The sequence below is a fragment of the Prinia subflava genome, chromosome 13 (assembly GCF_021018805.1).
Source record: "Prinia subflava isolate CZ2003 ecotype Zambia chromosome 13, Cam_Psub_1.2, whole genome shotgun sequence".
Lineage (NCBI taxonomy): Eukaryota > Metazoa > Chordata > Aves > Passeriformes > Cisticolidae > Prinia > Prinia subflava.
In genome coordinates, this window is record NC_086259.1 from 20,375,897 (window position 1) to 20,392,696 (window position 16,800).

The 16,800-nt window shown below is 55.7% G+C and overlaps 1 protein-coding gene across 2 annotated transcripts; it reads left to right on the top strand.

The window, feature by feature from the left end:
- The first annotated feature begins 85 nt into the window (after nucleotides 1-85).
- Nucleotides 86-16,518, top strand: TCF25 (transcription factor 25). Of its 2 annotated transcripts, none has more exons than XM_063410390.1 (18): nucleotides 86-300; nucleotides 1,159-1,350; nucleotides 2,720-2,794; nucleotides 4,463-4,584; nucleotides 5,194-5,259; nucleotides 6,398-6,480; nucleotides 6,795-6,925; nucleotides 9,676-9,775; nucleotides 10,096-10,189; nucleotides 11,009-11,101; nucleotides 11,908-12,013; nucleotides 12,322-12,481; nucleotides 13,651-13,738; nucleotides 14,301-14,459; nucleotides 15,024-15,114; nucleotides 15,319-15,398; nucleotides 16,067-16,139; nucleotides 16,278-16,518. In XM_063410390.1, the coding sequence occupies exons 1-18, from the start codon at nucleotides 121-123 to the stop codon at nucleotides 16,437-16,439; spliced, it is 2,055 nt and encodes a 684-aa protein (XP_063266460.1). In that variant the 5' UTR covers nucleotides 86-120; the 3' UTR covers nucleotides 16,440-16,518. The 2 variants fall into 2 exon arrangements, with proteins under 2 accessions (XP_063266460.1, XP_063266461.1); XM_063410391.1 differs by having other exon boundaries at nucleotides 161-300; nucleotides 1,159-1,222.
- Nucleotides 16,519-16,800: the final 282 nt, after the last annotated feature.

Below are 16,800 nucleotides of genomic sequence, written 5' to 3' on the forward strand. Positions count from 1 at the left end.
GCGCAGGGGGCGTGGCCTGCTTAGCATCAGCCAATGGATGCGCGCGGTGCGGAGGGCGGGGCCGGCGCGGGGCGGGCGCGCAGGCGCAGTTTGGGCGCAGGCGCGCAGCGGGCGGGGGCGATGTCGCGCCGGGCCCTGAGGCGGCTGCGGGGGGAGCAGCGGGGCCAGGAGGGCCCGGGGCTGGGCGAGCTGGGCCTCGACCCCGGCCCGGAGCGCGCCCGTGAGGGGGGACCGCCGCCAGCCCCTGGGAAGGGGCCCCGCGGGCCGCCCCGCGCCGGCATCAGCAACCGCTTCGAGCTGGTGAGAGGGGGGCAAAGCCGGGGGGCCCGGGGTGCAGCCGTTGGGGGGCGGTTGCTGAGGGGCAGCTGGGGTGGCAGGGACCGGGGGGGACAACTTCTGGGGGGGCATCTGGGGGGCAGTGACTGGGGGCAGTGATTGGAGGTGACAGCTGGGTGGGCATTTGGGGACACTCGCTTGGGGGACAGCTGAGGTGACAGTCACTGGGGGTGGCTGGAGTGGCAGTGACCTGGGGGCAGAGGCTGACGGGTTTGGGGGTGGCTGGAGAGAACAGGGGGCAGTGACTGAGGGGGGCTCACAGTGGCGGTGGCAGAGGTGACAGTGTGTATGGCAGTGGTTTGGGGTCAGTGACTGGGTGGGAGTGATCCGATTGAGTGATGGGTGAGTGGGAAGGGTGGGGGATAACGACTGGGGCTGAACTGGGAAGAAATGGGAGGGAGGCCTGAGGGGGCTGGGTTTGGACATTGTCAGAGCTGGACAGGTTAAACTGTTTTTAGGAACATCCCTGCCACCTCGCCAGCGCTGCAGGATCCCAGTGCTGGATCTCAGATGGGCCCTGGTGGCACTGCTGGGCTTTTGGGGTGACAGAGCCTGGTCCTGATCTCCACACACCTCATCCAGCCCCAGCCATTCCCTGTCCTTCCCCGAGGCCTGGCTGTGTGCGCACAGGCAAGGCTGGGTTGGAAGCTCTTCCAAGGGAGGAGTGGAGTCCATGGCATGAGGGGATCATGGTGGTCCTGGGTGACATGCTTGACACGAGGGGTGTCCAAAACTCCATCTGTTTGCAGGTGGAATGTTGGATCAGATCCATGGGGAGTTCCCTCCCTGGGCTGTCCCTGCAGCTTGCCCCTCTGTTTGCAGATCCCAGCTGAGGAGTCGGAGGATGAGCCGGCGGCCGGAGAGGAGGCAGCGGACACCCGGCTCAGTGAGCAGGACACGGGAAGGGGGAGCCAGGAGGGGAGCAGGGACAGGAGCAAGGAAGGGGCTGTGGCTGAGGACACGGACGGTGATGGACACAGAGAGGGGCAGGAGGCCGAGCAGCCGGACCGAGCGGTAACTGCTCCCAGGGATCCAGCGGGGGGACACACTTCAACCTGGGAACTCACACCCGGGGGAGGATGAGCAGTTTGGTACTGAGGGCTGGGTTTGTGTCTAGGGTCCAGAGGGATTTTCCAGCTGCAGAGAGGAGGTGCCCAAGGAAGGTGTTGTGCTGTGTCCACATGAGCACTGGGCCAGGGAGGAGTGGTCTCAAGGAGGCATTTGTTCTGGGACAGGGGATATGAAGACTTGAAGCAGTGTCAACTGAACAATGACCCTCTTCTTCCCTGCAGTAATTTGTTGTCATTGGGTATCAAGATTCCTCCTGTGGTCTATATCAGCCCAGAGGTGTCTCCTTGCAAGATTTTGTAAGGAAAGGGGCATTTAATTAACAATTTTCCATGGCAGGTCCAGCCCAGATCTCACCAGAGAAGAGGATTGGGGGAGCAAAGGGGATTGGCCCCTGGTCTCAATTGTTTGCTGTGCATTAGGGGTTTGTGTCCCTGATGTGGGTGGCAGAGGAGCAAAGTCCACTGTCTGTGCATTCCAGCTGTGCCAGTGGCCTCTGCCAGCCCAGGGGCTGTGAGTGCTCTGGGTATTGGGTCCCTGTGTGAGCAGTGGGCCCAGGGATCCTGACTTGGTGAGTTTGTTCTGCCAGCACTGCAGGACACACCTGTGGCTGCTCCCAGAGCTCCAGGTAGGACAGAGGAGCCCTGGGCAGGCAGCTGCTTCTCTTGGGCAGAGCCAGGACAAGGCTTGGAGCAACCTGGTCTAGTGGGAGGTATCCCTGCCTAGACAGGGGGTAGGAACTGGATAAACTTTGAAGTCACTTCCACCCCAAACCATTCGGTGATGCTTGATCCCTTGCTGAGTTACCTGCTAGATCCTGGAAATGTGCTTCCCAGCTGTGCCTGTCAGGTTAGGGAACACCCCCCAGCACCCTGAGCTGAAGCACTTGCATCTGCAGGGAGAGGCACTCTGGCTCTGGGACCTTTGTCAGGTGTTGGTTTCTGTGGAAATGGGAGTGAAACTGGGAACTGTCGTGCTCCCTGGAAAGCAGAAATGCAGCTTATCCTGGGGACTGAAGGATGCTGAAGCATTTCCTCCACACCTGGCACAGCTGAACTTGTTCCTCTCCTGATGTCGTAGCCTCAGATGTTGATGTGAAAGTCAGCTGAGGTTTAACCCTTTGTGAATCTTTGGTGCTTTCATCCATTTTCTTGTGTCTTGATTTCCACCCACTGACAAACACTAAAGTGTGAATTCTGGTTTCATTTGAGGACCCCTAGTGTGCTGATCCTTGTGGGAAATGCTCTTCTTCCCACAGAGCTGACACCTCTGCAGTTCATGGGAGTGCTGACAGCTCTTCCCTTTGTCTTTGCAGCTGGCAACGAGTAACAAGCCACGGAAGAAAAAAAAGAAAAGGAAAACCAAGAAAAACTCAGCAGGAGAGACTGTGGTATGTCTGTAGTGGTATGTGTGTTCTGAGCCAGGCCCAGGCTGGTTCCTCCAGTGGGGCTGTCAGAGTGGGAATTTTGAGGTCACTGCAGGAGAGATTCAAGGCAAAAAAAGCCATTTCAAAATTTAAAGTTAGAGAAGCCTCTTCAGAATAGTGGAGTGGTTTAGATTGGAAGGGACTTTAAAGCTTATCTCATTCCATGCCCTGCCATGGGCAGGGAGACCTTCCATCGGACCAAGTTGTTTCAGGCCCTGTCCAACCTGTCCTGTCACTTTATCCCCTGTCCAAAGTCTCTCTCCAGCTCTCTTGGAGCCCCTTTAGGTACTGAAAGGGGCTCCAGCCCTTGGAGCATCTCCAGACTTCTCTGGTCTCATTCCAACAGCTCCACATCCTTCCAGTGCTGGGCACCCCAGAGCTGGAAGTAGCAGATGGATTAAAGTCTTTGATCTTCTTAAGTCAGTAGGAGTGAGGTTCAGGTGGGAGCTGGCTTTCTGGTGAGGCTTGAGTCTGAACTGTCCACAGAATTACAGAATCCTTAAGGTTGGGAATGACCTCCCAGATCATGGAGTCCAACTTCCCTATTCACTCCAGGGAGATTCTTTGCTCAGCTTGCTGAGCCGCTGGATTCTGGAGTGGCTAAGCTGTGACAGCAGTGCCAGCGCCCAGCTGGCCACCTCCTCCCTGGGAATTCCATTCAGGAGTGAGTTTCTGAGGTGGAGAACCCTCTTGGAGAGCCTGTTTCCTTTCCCAATCCAAGAATATTGAGCAGCAGTGCCAGCTGGAGGCTGGGGGAACACCCAGACCCAGGCAGTTTGCTTTGCCAACGAGGGATAATACAAGCTCTGTTCCAGCACTTCCATGCAGAGCACATTGTCCCTTTCCTGTGTGCACCCCACACACAAGGGCTAAATTTAGCTCGAAAAGGCAGGCTGGCAGTGCTGCTTGGGTGTCCTGAATGGAATTCTGTGTTCCACCCATGGACATCATGAGGAGGATGTGAAGCAGGCATGTAAGAACTGTGTCACTTGTTTGTTGGGAGAAAATAGAGGGAAATCAGGGTTAAAGTGTTATATAACTGCTGGATGTGAGCAGCGGGATGGATTCCTGGGATGGTTGGAAAATGGGGAATGGGAGAGCTGGACTAAAGTCATGTGAAGGTTTGAGACCTTGTCATGAGGCTCACAGCAGTAACTTGGTGTTTCTGTGGAAAGTAGAGGATGAAGACTGGCTATTTAAATATTTAAAATGTCTTTGGATAAGGACTGGGAGTGTCAGGTGAAGAGGAAATGTCTTCCCACTATCAGAGGGCAGGGTTAGATGGGATATTGGAAGGAAGTTCTTCCCTGTGAGGAGGGAGGTGAGGCCCTGGCACAGGGTGCCCAGAGAAGCTGTTGCTGCCCCATCCCTGTGGGCTGTGGAAGTGTCCAAGGCCAGAGCTTGGAGTACCCTGGGATAGTGGAAGGTGTTCCTGCCTGTGGCAGGGGGTAGAACATGAAGAGCTTTATGGCCCTTCCCAGCCTAAACCGTTCTGGGGTTCTCTGAGGAGCCACAGCCCCTCACCCAGGGATCGGGATGAGCTGGAGGCAGCTGCATGTGAGCTGTGCTGGGTGACCTGCAGGCTGCTGTGACTCAGCCTGTAATGAATGCCTTGGCTTTGCCTTTCTTAAGGAAGACAACGACCTGGAAGACATCGACAGCCTTTTGGAGAGGATCGAGGACCCCAGGCTGGCGCCGCAGAGCCAGGGCGGGGTCACCACCGACAGCCGGCCTCTGCTCTATGTGGAGCACAGGTACTGCTGCCTCCCCCGGCCCTGGCCTTGGATATCTGCTCCCTGAGGAGTGGAACTGGGGGCTTCCCAGTGGGATCTGATCTTCCCAGTGTGATCAACGTTCACTGAAAGGGTTGGGATGGTTGTGCACATCCCTGCTCCTGTCCGCTCCTCTGGAAGCTGTGTTTGGTTCTGATGGGGATTCTCTGCTGCCAGGCCTGCTTGCAGTGGTGGCAGGACCAGATTAGTCTCCAGAGGGTCCTTCCAGCCTCAGATCCTCTGTGGGAGAACCTCTGCAGAGGTGCTAATAGCCCTGGTGTGTAAAACTCATGGGATTCACTTGTGCTCCGGAACATCCCAGCTAAGGCTCCAGCTGCCCTGGAGAGGGCAGCAGCAGTATTCCCCAGTTCTGGAGCAGAGCAGGAGGAAAGCCTGTCTGATGGAGCAGGGCTTTCCCTTCCAGCTCTGGCAGTTTGTCTCCTTTCTCCATGCTGTGTCTGATCAGCGGGAAGTGTGTGACAGTTTGGGGGTTTTCCAGAGGCATTTTGGGATGCTGGGTGTTGATGGAGAGACTTGAGTGTGGCACTGTTTAACTGATGGAGCTTTTCTTTCTTCTTTCCACCTTCTCAGAAACTTGAATCCAGAGAATGAGTTGAAGAGATACTTTGGGGCTCGTGCTGTGCTCGGGGACCAGAGGTTAGTCAAGAGTTTGAAATGAAACCCTTTCCAAATCCAAGGAAGTGTGTCTGTCCTGCCCTTGGCAGGGCTCATGGAGTTCCCAGTGCCACACCCAGGCAGGTAATCCCAGGCTCAGGGTGTGTTACTCATTTAGTAGTTGCCTATTGGGACAGAGGAATATTTTCTGCAATATGTATAAGGTGGGGGAAGACTTCTCCAGGCATTTAGTGGCATTTGCTTTTTCTTTTATTCCTTTCCGCTCTCGTTTATTTCCAAACCACCCTTCAAAGTCCTTTCACTCAAGTTCACAGATTGCAGACACTGAGATTTTGTTTGTTTCTCCACTATTCGTGCCTTGTTGCCATTCCAGAGCCTCTGGACAGAAAGTGAACCCTGAATACTTTCAGTGTGTCTCATGCACTTGCTTCCAAGGGCCCAGGGAACCTGTTGCTCCCTGGGTGTGATGTCTCTGCATTTATCTCTGCACTGTGCTCACTGTCATCCACAAAATCCCCACTTCCATGAGCTGGTTGGAAAACCAAGAATGGTCTAAACTTGGAGCAGTGCAGGTGGAAGGAGGGAGAGAGTCTGTGGAAGAGCGTTTGATGCTTGAGGAAGAAACTGCAGTCCCTTGGGATTGTCCTGTGCAGTGCCAGGAGTTGGACTTAATAATCCATGTGGGTCTTTTTCAACTCAGAATAGTCTGTGATCCCTTTCTGAGGAGACGTGAGTCCCTCAGAGTAGCCTTGGACCTGAATTGCTCCTGACCCGTAAATTGTGCATTTTTGAGTACATCTTAAACTAATCCTGTTGACATTTGAAGGCCCTGCTGGGAAGAGTCAGAGGGATGTGGGGCTCTCCTCATAGGGAGAAGCTGTTTGAGGCACAGAGGCAGCTGAGAGTTTGGCAGGGATAAAAACAGGGAGAGAAGCTCTGGAAGCGGAGATGCTGGAGGCACTGGGTGGCCTAGATGGCGCATATAAGGCAAAGCCTGAGCACAGTTATGCTGTGTCTTGAAGGCAGATGTACACAGGGCACAGCTCTGTGTAGCTCTCTGAGGAAGAAATTGGATCTCATTTTTCCCTTTGAGGGTTCCACCCCTTCTCCTCCTCCTGTCAGTGCAGAGAGGCTGTGAGCTGTGTGTTCCCCTCCCCAGGCCAAGGCAGAGGCAGCGGCAGTACGTGCGCAGCATGTGGCTGACAGCTCCCAAGAACACTTGGCCACGCTACAGCAAGACAGGTGAGGCTTCTGGGGCTGCTCCTGCCCTCTGAACCCTTGGCCCATGCAACATGGATGCCACTCAGATGGTACTTCCCATCTTAGCAGCAGAATTGCTGGATAATGAGAAGTATCCCTGGAGAGAACGAGTGACCTGGGCTTTTTGGGTGGGTTTGGGACCTGGACTCATGAGAGGGGGGGAAAAAGAGTGAAATTCTCTGGGAGTTTCCAAAAACACGTGTGTCTCTGGACTCAGTGATGGCAGTGAGCTTTTGGTGCTGTGAGAGAGCAGAGGAGGTTCTCTTGGGGTACCCAGGTGTCCCCTGCACCCTCAGGTATCACCATGCAGCTGCTGGACACCCGGAGGGGGGTGCAGCACTTCACCTTCGAGCACCACCGGGAGTACCAGCAGGTCCAGTTCAAGTTCCTGGATGCGGTGGAGTCCATGGACCCCAACAACATCGTGGTACGTTGGGTTGGTTGTGCTGTTCCCTCCCGTGTTCCTGCAGCCCCTTTCCCTGGGAAGTTGGGTTGGTGCATTCCAGTGGAAACGTTTGGGTTGGAAAAGCCTCAACTGTTCCACCAGCACTGCCAAGGCCACCCCTAGCCCATGTCCCCAGGTGCCACATCTACATGGCTTTTAAATCCCTGCAAGGATGGGGAATTCACCCCTGCTCTGGGCAGATTGGGGCTAGGGCTGGACAGCTCTTCTGTGGAAGGAACTGTTCCAAATATTCAAACTGAATTTCCTCTGTCACAGCTTGAAGCTGTTTCCTCTCCTCCTGTCCCTGTTCCCTGGGAGCAGAGCCTGACCCCCCAGGCTGTCGCCTCCTGTCAGGGAGTTGTGGAGAGCCAGAAGGTCCTCCCTGAGCCTCCTTTTCTCCAGGCTGAGCTTCCCCAAAGCTCCCTCAGCTGTTTCTGCTGCTCCAGACCCTTTTCCAGCTCCATTGCCCTTCCCTGGACATTCTCCAGCCCCTTGATATTTGTACTGGGGTGAGAGGCCCAGAGCTGGCCCCAGGATTGGAAGTGCCCCAGCAGTGCCAGCACAGGGGATGAGCACTGTCCTGGTCCTGTGGCCACACCATTTCTGACACAGGCCAGGTGCCAGTGCCTTTCCTGCCCACCTGGGCTCGTGTCCATCCACTGTCTCCTGCATCCCCAGCTCCTTTTCCAGCCACTTTTCCCCCAGCCTGTAGCATTCCCGGGGTTGGTGTGACAAGCAGGACTCAGCATGTCACCATGCTGACCTTCATCCCATTGGCCTCATCCCCCTGATGCATCCTGTCCACATCCCTCTTGCACTGTTTATTTCCAGTCTTGTTTGGACTGTTAGGACTTGTTTGGGCAGTAGAGCCCTGTGTCCCTCTGTGGGATGAGGCAGTGTTGAGCTGTGCTGTCACCTTGTTAATCAGTGACCTCCTTGGTGCAGAGGAGGTCTGGTGGCCTTGGTGGCTGTGCCAAGCACGTGCCAGGTCACCTTCTGAGAGAGGAACCCACAGGAACCGTCCGTTTGGCTGGGAGGGTGGGAACAAAGCGCCCTTGTCTCAGCTCTGAGCTGGGAAAGGAGGAATATTGTATAAACCCATCATGAACTAGGAATCCAAACTAACAGCTGTTCTATTTATAAACTCCTGCAAGGATGAAAAATGTGTCTTTTCTTGGTATTTCAGCAAAACAGGCTTTTGTGTTGGGAGTCCTTCATGCGTGTCCGAGCTCATTAGGCTGTATGGTAACATTTATAGTTTGGAGTGATAAGCAACAGCAAAATTGCTCTGCACCCAACTAAACCATAACTGAGGGATGTTTCTCTGAAAGGTCTGGCCACATGAGCTGGGATACATGCCCTGGAGATGTTCTTTAAAGGGCTCATTGTCTGCTAAATAAAGTTTACTTCCTTCTGCTTTCCCACCCTCGGCTCAGGGCCTCGGGGCTCTCTCCAGCTCAGCAGTTCTGCCTGGATTGAGGGATTTGGATTAAGTGAGCCAAGGTAATTCCTGTGCAGCAGTCCCAAGGACAGCTCAAGCTTCAAGCTTGGTCCCCCACACAGGACAGGCTTTCCATGGTATTTTAATCTGGATGCTCTGACCCTCTTAGAGGGTCTGGCTAAATTTGAGGACAGCTTGAATTCTTCCCCTTCTCCATCAAGGGTATGATCTAAGAGATGGATTTGGCAATTCCAGACAGTCTGTCCGTGGTCGCCACAGTCTTGGCGTAGCTGGAGCCCAGCTCTGCCTTCTTGCTGTGGTTTCAGCACATAAAACATTACTTTTGGGGAGCCTCTTGTTCAGTGAGTGGTTTTGGGCACTTGCTGGTAGGTTAAAAGGGTCTTGGTGACCTTTTTTTGGCTTTTTCCCATGACAGTGACCCTGAGTGCTCCATGTCCCCCCAAAAGGTGGACTAGAAAGGAACTTAAGAATTCTACCCCTTAAGGAAGAGGTTAAGCATCAGGCCAATGGTTCCAGCCTGGAACATCCAGTCTTTGTGCTGTAGGTGGTCCCACAAGTCCCCACCCTGCAGATGGAAACTTCTGGAGCTTTGGAAGCTTTGTTTTTTCAGTTCAGGAGAAAAAATAATAATCCCCAAACTAAACTTTGAGAAGATTTGTAGTAGCTTCAGTATATTTTACTCAACTGAAGTTTTATGTACTTGAGAAAAGTAGCCTATTTATAATATAATTAATGAATTGAGAAAGTTTCGATTAAACTTCTCTTCTGAAGCCTGGAAGTAAATACTTATTTATTATTATTATTCATTACTATTGCTGATTCCTGGATTTGTAATAGATGTGTCCAAATGTCCTCTCAGTATCCAGAGGATGCAAAACCCTGATCAAATGCTCAGAACTGCTGAGGGATAGATTAAAAAACCCAAACTGTAACAGTGCCTGCATCTCATTCTCTCCTTTCCAAGGAGATGGAGGAGCTGGGAGAGATCTGGAGGAGGACAGTGAAGAAGAACAAAGGCCTGGCATGGCCTCTGCTGGAAAAGCTGGGAGGGAGCTGCCCAGGAGGGGCTGCCATTGAGGGCTCCCATCCTGCTTGTGGTGGGGACAGAGCTCCCTGTGCCGTTCCAGCCTGGGAATGGATTTGGCAGGGTGGCATTAAGGAAGCTCTTGGCATTATGTGCCACAGAGCTGGGTGCTGCAGGGTGTCTGGGTCAGTGACCAAATTGCTGGGACACCAGTACTGACACAGAATCCTTGCAATGCTCGTGCAGCTGCTGCTCCAGATGAACCCCTACCACGTGGACTCCCTGCTGCAGCTCAGTGACGTGTGCCGCATGCAGGAGGACCAGGAGATGGCCCGGGATCTCATAGGTAAGAGTGAGGTGAGGAGCAGTCCTTCCCTGGCAGCCTGTGGGGAAGCCCTGGCAAGGGCAGTGGAGGGCAGGAGCTGGGCTTTTCCTGGACCAGCCTCAATCCCAGAAAGGTTTCTTTTCCCACTCAGAGTGTGATCTAATGTGGAAGTGCTCACTGTCCTGGTGCCTGTTGCCACCACACTGTGTGAAGTAACTTTGTGCCCTGCTGGGCTGGGAATGAGCTGCTTTCCAGTCTTTTGGGATAAACTGAGTGCTGGGCAGTGCTGTGCTGGGGTGGTGTCCCTGTCCTGTCACTGACACTGCCCTTGCTGCCCCCAGAGCGGGCCCTGTACAGCCTGGAGTGCGCCTTCCACCCCGTGTTCAGCCTCACCAGCGGGACCTGCAGGCTGGACTACCGGCGCCCAGAGAACAGGTGAGCAGGGCTGGCAACGGGGGGGGCTCAGCTGGAGCTCCTGGCCCCCTTTGGCCACAGCCAGCCAGTTTCACCACTGCTGCTCATCCAGGGAGACCCCTCAGTGTGTCTCTTTCTGTTGGGGGCTCCTGGGACGGTGCTGGAGCACAGGCAGCTCGTGCATGGAAGCTTCTGCACAAAGCATCCCTTTTCCCAAGGGATACCTTTCTGCAGTAGGAATTGTCCCTCCCTGTCATATCCTTCTTGTGCCATTAGTACCCCTCAGCCCAAAATGGTCACAGAAATCTTTGCTGTGTGCTTCCAGCCATCACCCCCAGCACTCACACTCCTCCCAGCCTGGGTATTTATGTAACTCCAGCTCTGCAGCTGCTGGGAAAGGTGACTTTATTCTGGGAATTTTCCAGTCAGCTGACCCAAGCCATCTCTCCCAAACTGCTGTACCTGGAGGGTGCTCACATTTCAGTCCCTCTGGCTGACACACTTTGTGCCATCAGTGACCTGTATCACCAGTTCAGGTATTGGGCCTCCCTGCTCTGTGTCACTGTCCCCACACCACTGGGACAAGGTGGGATTTGGACTTGGGGGATTTACTTGGTCTTGGTCCCAGTCTCCAAAGCAGGTCATGAGTTTTCTGTCCCTGCACAAAAAGATAACAAGAACACGAGATGGGAGCACAGGGGGTCTGTGGCACTCCATGCCACACCAGGATGTGATGCTTGGGGGTGAGGAGCTCTTGATGACTGCGTCCCCTGTTTTGAGTGGCAAGAAATGCTTCTTTCGACATCTGGCCTCTAAGTCCTGCTGCTGTTGCTCATGCAGGGCTTTCTTCCTGGCTCTCTTCAAGCACCTGATGTTCCTGGAGAAGAGGGGCTGTCCCCGCACAGCCCTGGAGTTCTGCAAGCTCATCCTCAGGTAGGTGCCTCCACCGAGGGGGAGTATCTGGGTTTGGGGGGTGGTCACCCCAGAGGGGCCCTATCACCGTGGAGGCCTAACCAAAAAAACAGACTGGGGACACAGATCTGGGTGCAACAACAGCAGCAGGGCAGAAGCCCTGGTTTATTTACAAAAACTTACTTTTATACCTTTACTATGAGGCCTGTGGATTGGAGGAAGGAATTCCCACTTTCACATCACATTGGTGAAGGGGACTGTTACACAGTCTTGTTTGTCCGGCAAGGAATGTAAAAACAATGGCTACGTTTATAAAACATAGCTGATGTTTACATTAAAAGAGCGTGAGAAGGTACGAACTTCTCCTTTAATATGAACGCTCAGCAAACTAAGAAAATTCATGGCAACATCGCCCTGCTGCTCCTGGGCTTGGTGTGGGCTCATTCCCACCCCTTAGAGCTGCACAGGTCTGTGCTGGGGGTGTGCTGGTGCCCTTGGAGAGGTGATGGGTGAGAAGGGGCCCTGGGTGGTCTGTGACTGCCAAACTGTGGCCTGAGCTTGGAGGCTCAGCAGAGCAAAGGGTGGCAGTGGCTTCAGCCCACTCAGTTTGTGGCCACTGATCCTCCTCCTGGGTGGTGGCAGGGGACTGTCCCCTGTACAGAGACACAGAGCACTCATCCTGCTGGCCCTACGGGAGCGACCATGTTCCTGTTCTCTCTGCCTGCTGAGTCACTGGATGTCACTGGGAGAGGCTGTTTGACTCGGAAATCAGGGCAGCTCTCTCAGCTGTTGTGACACTGAGCTTGTTCTCTCCCCCTGCTCCCAAGCCTCGATCCTGAGAATGACCCGCTCTGTGTGCTGCTGCTGATTGACTTCCTGTCCCTGCGGGCCAGGGAATACACCTTCCTGACCCGCCTCTTCCAGGAGTGGGAGGTGAGTGGTGGGAGGTGAGGGCATGGCTGCCTGGAGTGCTGCCCGCCAGGTGAGCCCTTCGGAGGGGACCTCACAGCCCAGCTAGGATCCCAGCATTGGAACCATCCGTAAAGGCTGGGCTGCTGGTTCCTGTAATCCTCGGGTCCTGCAAGTAGCTGTAAGAACTCAAAATTGCTCACTCAGCTGTGGGGGCACCGAGCCAGTGTCTGGGAACTCACTTAACCCCAGCAGGCAGAGCCCGACCCCGCTCAGCCCAGCTCTGCTGCACAGCGTCATTTCTCGGTAACTCTCTCTCCCTGATCCTGCAGAGTCACCGGAATCTGTCCCAGCTGCCCAATTTTGCCTTCTCGGTGCCACTGGCCTATTTCTTCCTGAGCCAGCAGGAAGAGCGCCCGGAGCTGGAGCGGAGCCAGGCCCGGGAGCGAGCGGCCCGGCTCATCCAGCTCGCGCTCATCATGTTCCCGAGCGGTGAGTGTGTCCCCGCCGGTGAGGCCATCCCCGAGGGCTTTGTCACTGTCCCCTGGAAGAGCTGGGACTGGATTCCCGGCAGGCGGGTGCAGAGGCAGGAATTTGCCAAGGGCCTTTGAGGAGGGAGCCCTGAGTCAGAGCGGAGGCGGTCGGGGCAGAAAGGCAGTGCCTGTGCCCGGTTGGTGGGGGAGTTCTGGGTTCCTCACCCCAACACAGGCACTGAGGAGATGGGGAAGGGGCTGGGGCAGCAGGAGCAGCTGAGGGAGCTGGGGGAGCTCAGCCTGGAGAAAAGGAGGCTCAGGGGGAACCTTCTGGCTCTCCACAACTCCCTGAAGGAGGGTGCAGCTGGAAGGGGTCAGGCTCTGCTCCCAGGGCACAGGGATGGGAAAAGAGGAAACGGCCTCCAAGTTTGATATTGGGAATAATTCCTCCTGCAGAAGTGTTATCCAGCCCTGACTAGTCTGCCCAGGGCTTTTAAGTCCCCCCCAAACCTGGAGGGACTTAAAAGCCATGTGGACATGACACCTGAGAACATGGGTTAGGGATGGCCTTGGCAGTGCTGCGGGAATGGTTGGGCTCAGTGATCTTAGAGGCTTTTCCAACTTTACAATTCTGTGATTCCATGACTCTGTCCTCCCTCCCCAGAACAGCCAATGCTCCTTCACCATCCATGGTCAGGGGTGAGCAGGCTGGGAGAGGGTGAGAGCTGGAGTCTCAGAGCAGGGAGATGTGTCACCTCCTCGGGGCTGCCCAGAGCAAGGACAAGCCAGTCTCCTTGGCTCTCCCTCCAAGGCACAGCTCTGTTTTGGATGTGCTCTGCCCATGGGTGCCCATCACTCTCCCTTTCATCCTGTGGGTGCTGCTGTCCATGAAAGGAGCACACAGCCCTCAGGCCCAGGGGAGGGTGTGTGCAGCAGGAAGAACCAGCTCTCCAAGAGAGATTCAGTTTGTGGGGGCTGGAAACATCTTTTAGGCTGTTTGTTGGGGTGGCTGAAATAATGCCCGTGTGAGCACAGGGACCAGCAGTGTCCTCACCATCTCCTTGTGTCCCTGTTGGTGCCCTGGGGGTTCTGGCCCTGAGAAGGGCAGTGACTCTCTGCAGGGATAACCCCACCCCACAGTGCCCCTCACCAAAAGGTCCAGACGGGTTCTCTGCCTTTGTCTTGCAGTTCTGATGCCACTCTTGGATCACTGCAGCGTGCAGCCCGACGCCAGGGTCGCCTCCCACCCCTTCTTTGGGCTGAATGCCCAGATCAGGTAGGGCCTGGAGATGTTCTCAGCAAATGGAAGGGATCGATTTTGCCAGCGGCAGGGATCTTGCGTGCTCAGACAGCTAATGGAGGAGCTTGTTTGGCTTCCCTGAGTAGGCTCATTTGATAATGCCTCATTTGATAATCCTTTTGATATTGGATTTCCATAATGGCCTCTGGATCAGGCTGAGATCCACCTCACCTCAAGGTGGACAGGTCAGAAGTTCACCCCAGAGCCTGCTGGTGTGTGCAGGGAGGGAGAGCGACGCGTGTGTCCTCCCAGGGCAGGCTGTCTCCAACCAGTCTGCCTTCCCTTGACACGTGGTCTTCCTCAGCGTGCGAAGGGTCTCCCTCAGGCCAGGGCAGTGTTCCCTCCTTTCATGGCTCTGCTTAGTCTAAAAATAGATGGAGGCAGAAGTTCTGGTGAAGGTGGATGGCGATATCCCAGCAGGAGCCTGCGAATCCTCTCGTGTTCCCACGCTGAGGGCCAGCGCAGAGCTGAGCCCTCAGCACCCCGTGAGGAGCAGGAGGAGGAGGAGGGTGCCGTGAGTAACAGCCGTGTCCCGTAGCCAGTCGCCCGCCCTGAACCAGCTGACGTCCCTGTACGTGGGCAGGACACACGCCCTGTGGAAGGACCCGGCTGTCATGGCCTGGCTGGAGCCCCAGGTGCACGAGGTTCTGCGCATGGTGGAGGCCCAGGACACGCTGGTGCAGGAAGCTGAGCACAAGTGAGCACAGAGGGTGGGAGGGCAGGGTTCTGTGCCAGGGACAGAGTGGGACAGGGGGTCTGTCCTGGGCAGCCGCAGTTCCAGTGTCTGGGACAGGGCTCAGAGCCCCACAGCTGCTGGTCTGATGCCGAAGGTCACAGCGTGGGGCCAGGAAAGCATTCCCATGCTTTTCACAAATGGGAATGTAGAGCTGAACCTGCACTGCATCTGCTGCAGTGCCTTCCCCAGGCTTGGCTGTCACCTTTGCCCTGGAAACATCCTGGAGAGGGTGCAGGGGTGGCCACACAGGGCAGGTGGGAGCTTAGAAGCACTTCCCAGTGCTGAGAAACAGGAGGGAGCCATCAGGTGTCCTAAACCAAGGTCAATCTGCTCATTCCTGAGCTCTCTGCTCTTTCTCCGGAGCTCAGCAGCTGCCACCCCCTTTGGCTCACTCTAAGCCAGCTCCATCCAATAGGGCCTTGTCCCCCGGAGCCAGGGAAGCTGCTGACACTGCGCCTGGAGCAGCAGAAATGGGAATGTGCCTGCTCAGGGCTCACTGACTGCTCTGTCCCCTCCCCGCCTCAGGAGGAAGATCCGGTACCAGAGCGCTCCCAGGAACATCTACCGGCACATCATCCTCTCGGAGATGAAGGAGGCCACGGCGGCCCTGCCTCTGGTGAGGGGCCTGATGGGACATGGGGGCTGTGGCTGCACATGTTGTGGTGGCACTTGTGTCCCTGCTGGGCCCCTCCTAACCCCTGTCACTCACAGCTTCTGTGTGTGCCCAAGTTTGCTGCTGCTGGATGCACAGCCTTCATCCTTCCTTTTCTCCTTCATTCCTTCCTTCCTCCTTCATCCCTCCTTTCTCCTCCCCTTGCAGGAGGTGACCTCACAGCCTGTGATGGGGTTTGACCCTCTCCCTCCTCTGGATTCCATAGTTTCCTACACCCGACCGGAAAGGTACCGCCCCCACCGCCAGTGCCCACGCTGGCACAACCGGCCCCGTTCCAGGCACGGCCCCGGGCCGGGCTGCACGCGGGCACCCGGTCTGACATCCTCCTCCTCCATGGCAGAGGAAGAGCTGTGGTGCTCCAGGCAGGCAGAGCTACCGGCTGGACTGGTCCTGCTGCTTCCTGCAGTGGTCACCATTGGCTGTTCCCAGCCATAGGGCAAAAGCCAGGGAAAACTCGGGCCATGGCTGACTGGGAGGGTTTGGGGTAAATGGAAATTTAAATTACAGCCAGTCCTGGTGTTAGGGTGCTGCCATGTGTGTTCCACACCAACCCCCTCAGAGCAGAGCTGGTAGAATCATGGAATCCTGGAATGGTTTGGGTTGGAAGGACCTTAAAGCTCATCTCATTCCACTCCCTGCCATGGGCAGGGACACCTTCCACTAGACCAGGTTGCTCCAAGCCCCTTCCAACCTGGCCTTGGTCATGCTCTTAGTGACTGGTTTGCTCAGAGTTGCTGCTCAGAGTTGCCTGAATTCAGAATCCCATTGGAACCACCCAGTTCCCTCCCTCAGGGCTGGATCCAGCAGCCCCATGGTTCTCCCAGCACCACCACATCCCACTGAGGAGTCACAAACTGAGCTGTCCCTTCACCATGGTGCCACTTGTGTCTTCCAGGACGAGCCATCCCTCCAACGAAAGCACTTTATCCCTCTTCTTCCGCTCGCTGTTGCCAAATTTTAACTTGCAGGTGAGCACAGGCTGGGATTTGGGTGCACCATTCCCCCATGGTGTTCCTGCTCCAGGAGCCGCTGCTGGCAGCAGCCTGGCGCTGATTCAGCACCAGTGTTGTCCCTGTCCCTGCCACCACAGCGCTGCTCTCTCACAGGGGGACATCCGGCATGATGGGGACGACGAGGCCGGCGCGGCGCAGGACCTCAACCAGGGGGTGAACAGGCTGATGGCGGCCATGCGGGACATGCTGGCCAACATCCAGTTCCAGGAGCCCCCCCGTGACGACAATCCCGAGGGCGACGGCGACTGGGACTGAGCCCCGGCTGGCTCTTCCCCAAACCCTCTGGCATCACCCCCCGATTTGTGTTGCACTCCAATAAAGTCACACAAATGGACTCGCTGTGGGAAGGGGCTGTTCTGAGGAGGGGGGCATGGTCTCCATCCAGGGATGGGGGCTGGATCCACAGCGACGGGCCTTGTCCTGGGCCCCTTTCTTAGCAGGGGACAAGGGCTGTCTGAGCATGTCCGAGCTAATCAACAGCAGCTGTCCCTTGTCCCCATGGCAGCGTAGTCCCCTTCTGGCCTCCTCTGTGCACAATTTCCATCCTATTCCCCTCCCTGTTCTTCTCCTGGCTCTTGTCCTTAATTCCCAGAGGGGCTTTACTACCCTCTTCTTC

What these genes read in the sequence shown, in the direction of transcription:
- TCF25 (XM_063410390.1), top strand. Translation starts at nt 121, where the DNA reads ATGTCGCGCCGGGCCCTGAGGCGGCTGCGGGGGGAGCAGCGGGGCCAG. An exon ending in CTGCTCTATGTGGAGCACAG is followed by an intron (nt 4,585 to 5,193) that starts GTACTGCTGCCT and finishes CCACCTTCTCAG; the next exon opens with AAACTTGAATCCAGAGAATG. An exon ending in TACCGGCGCCCAGAGAACAG is followed by an intron (nt 10,190 to 11,008) that starts GTGAGCAGGGCT and finishes TTGCTCATGCAG; the next exon opens with GGCTTTCTTCCTGGCTCTCT.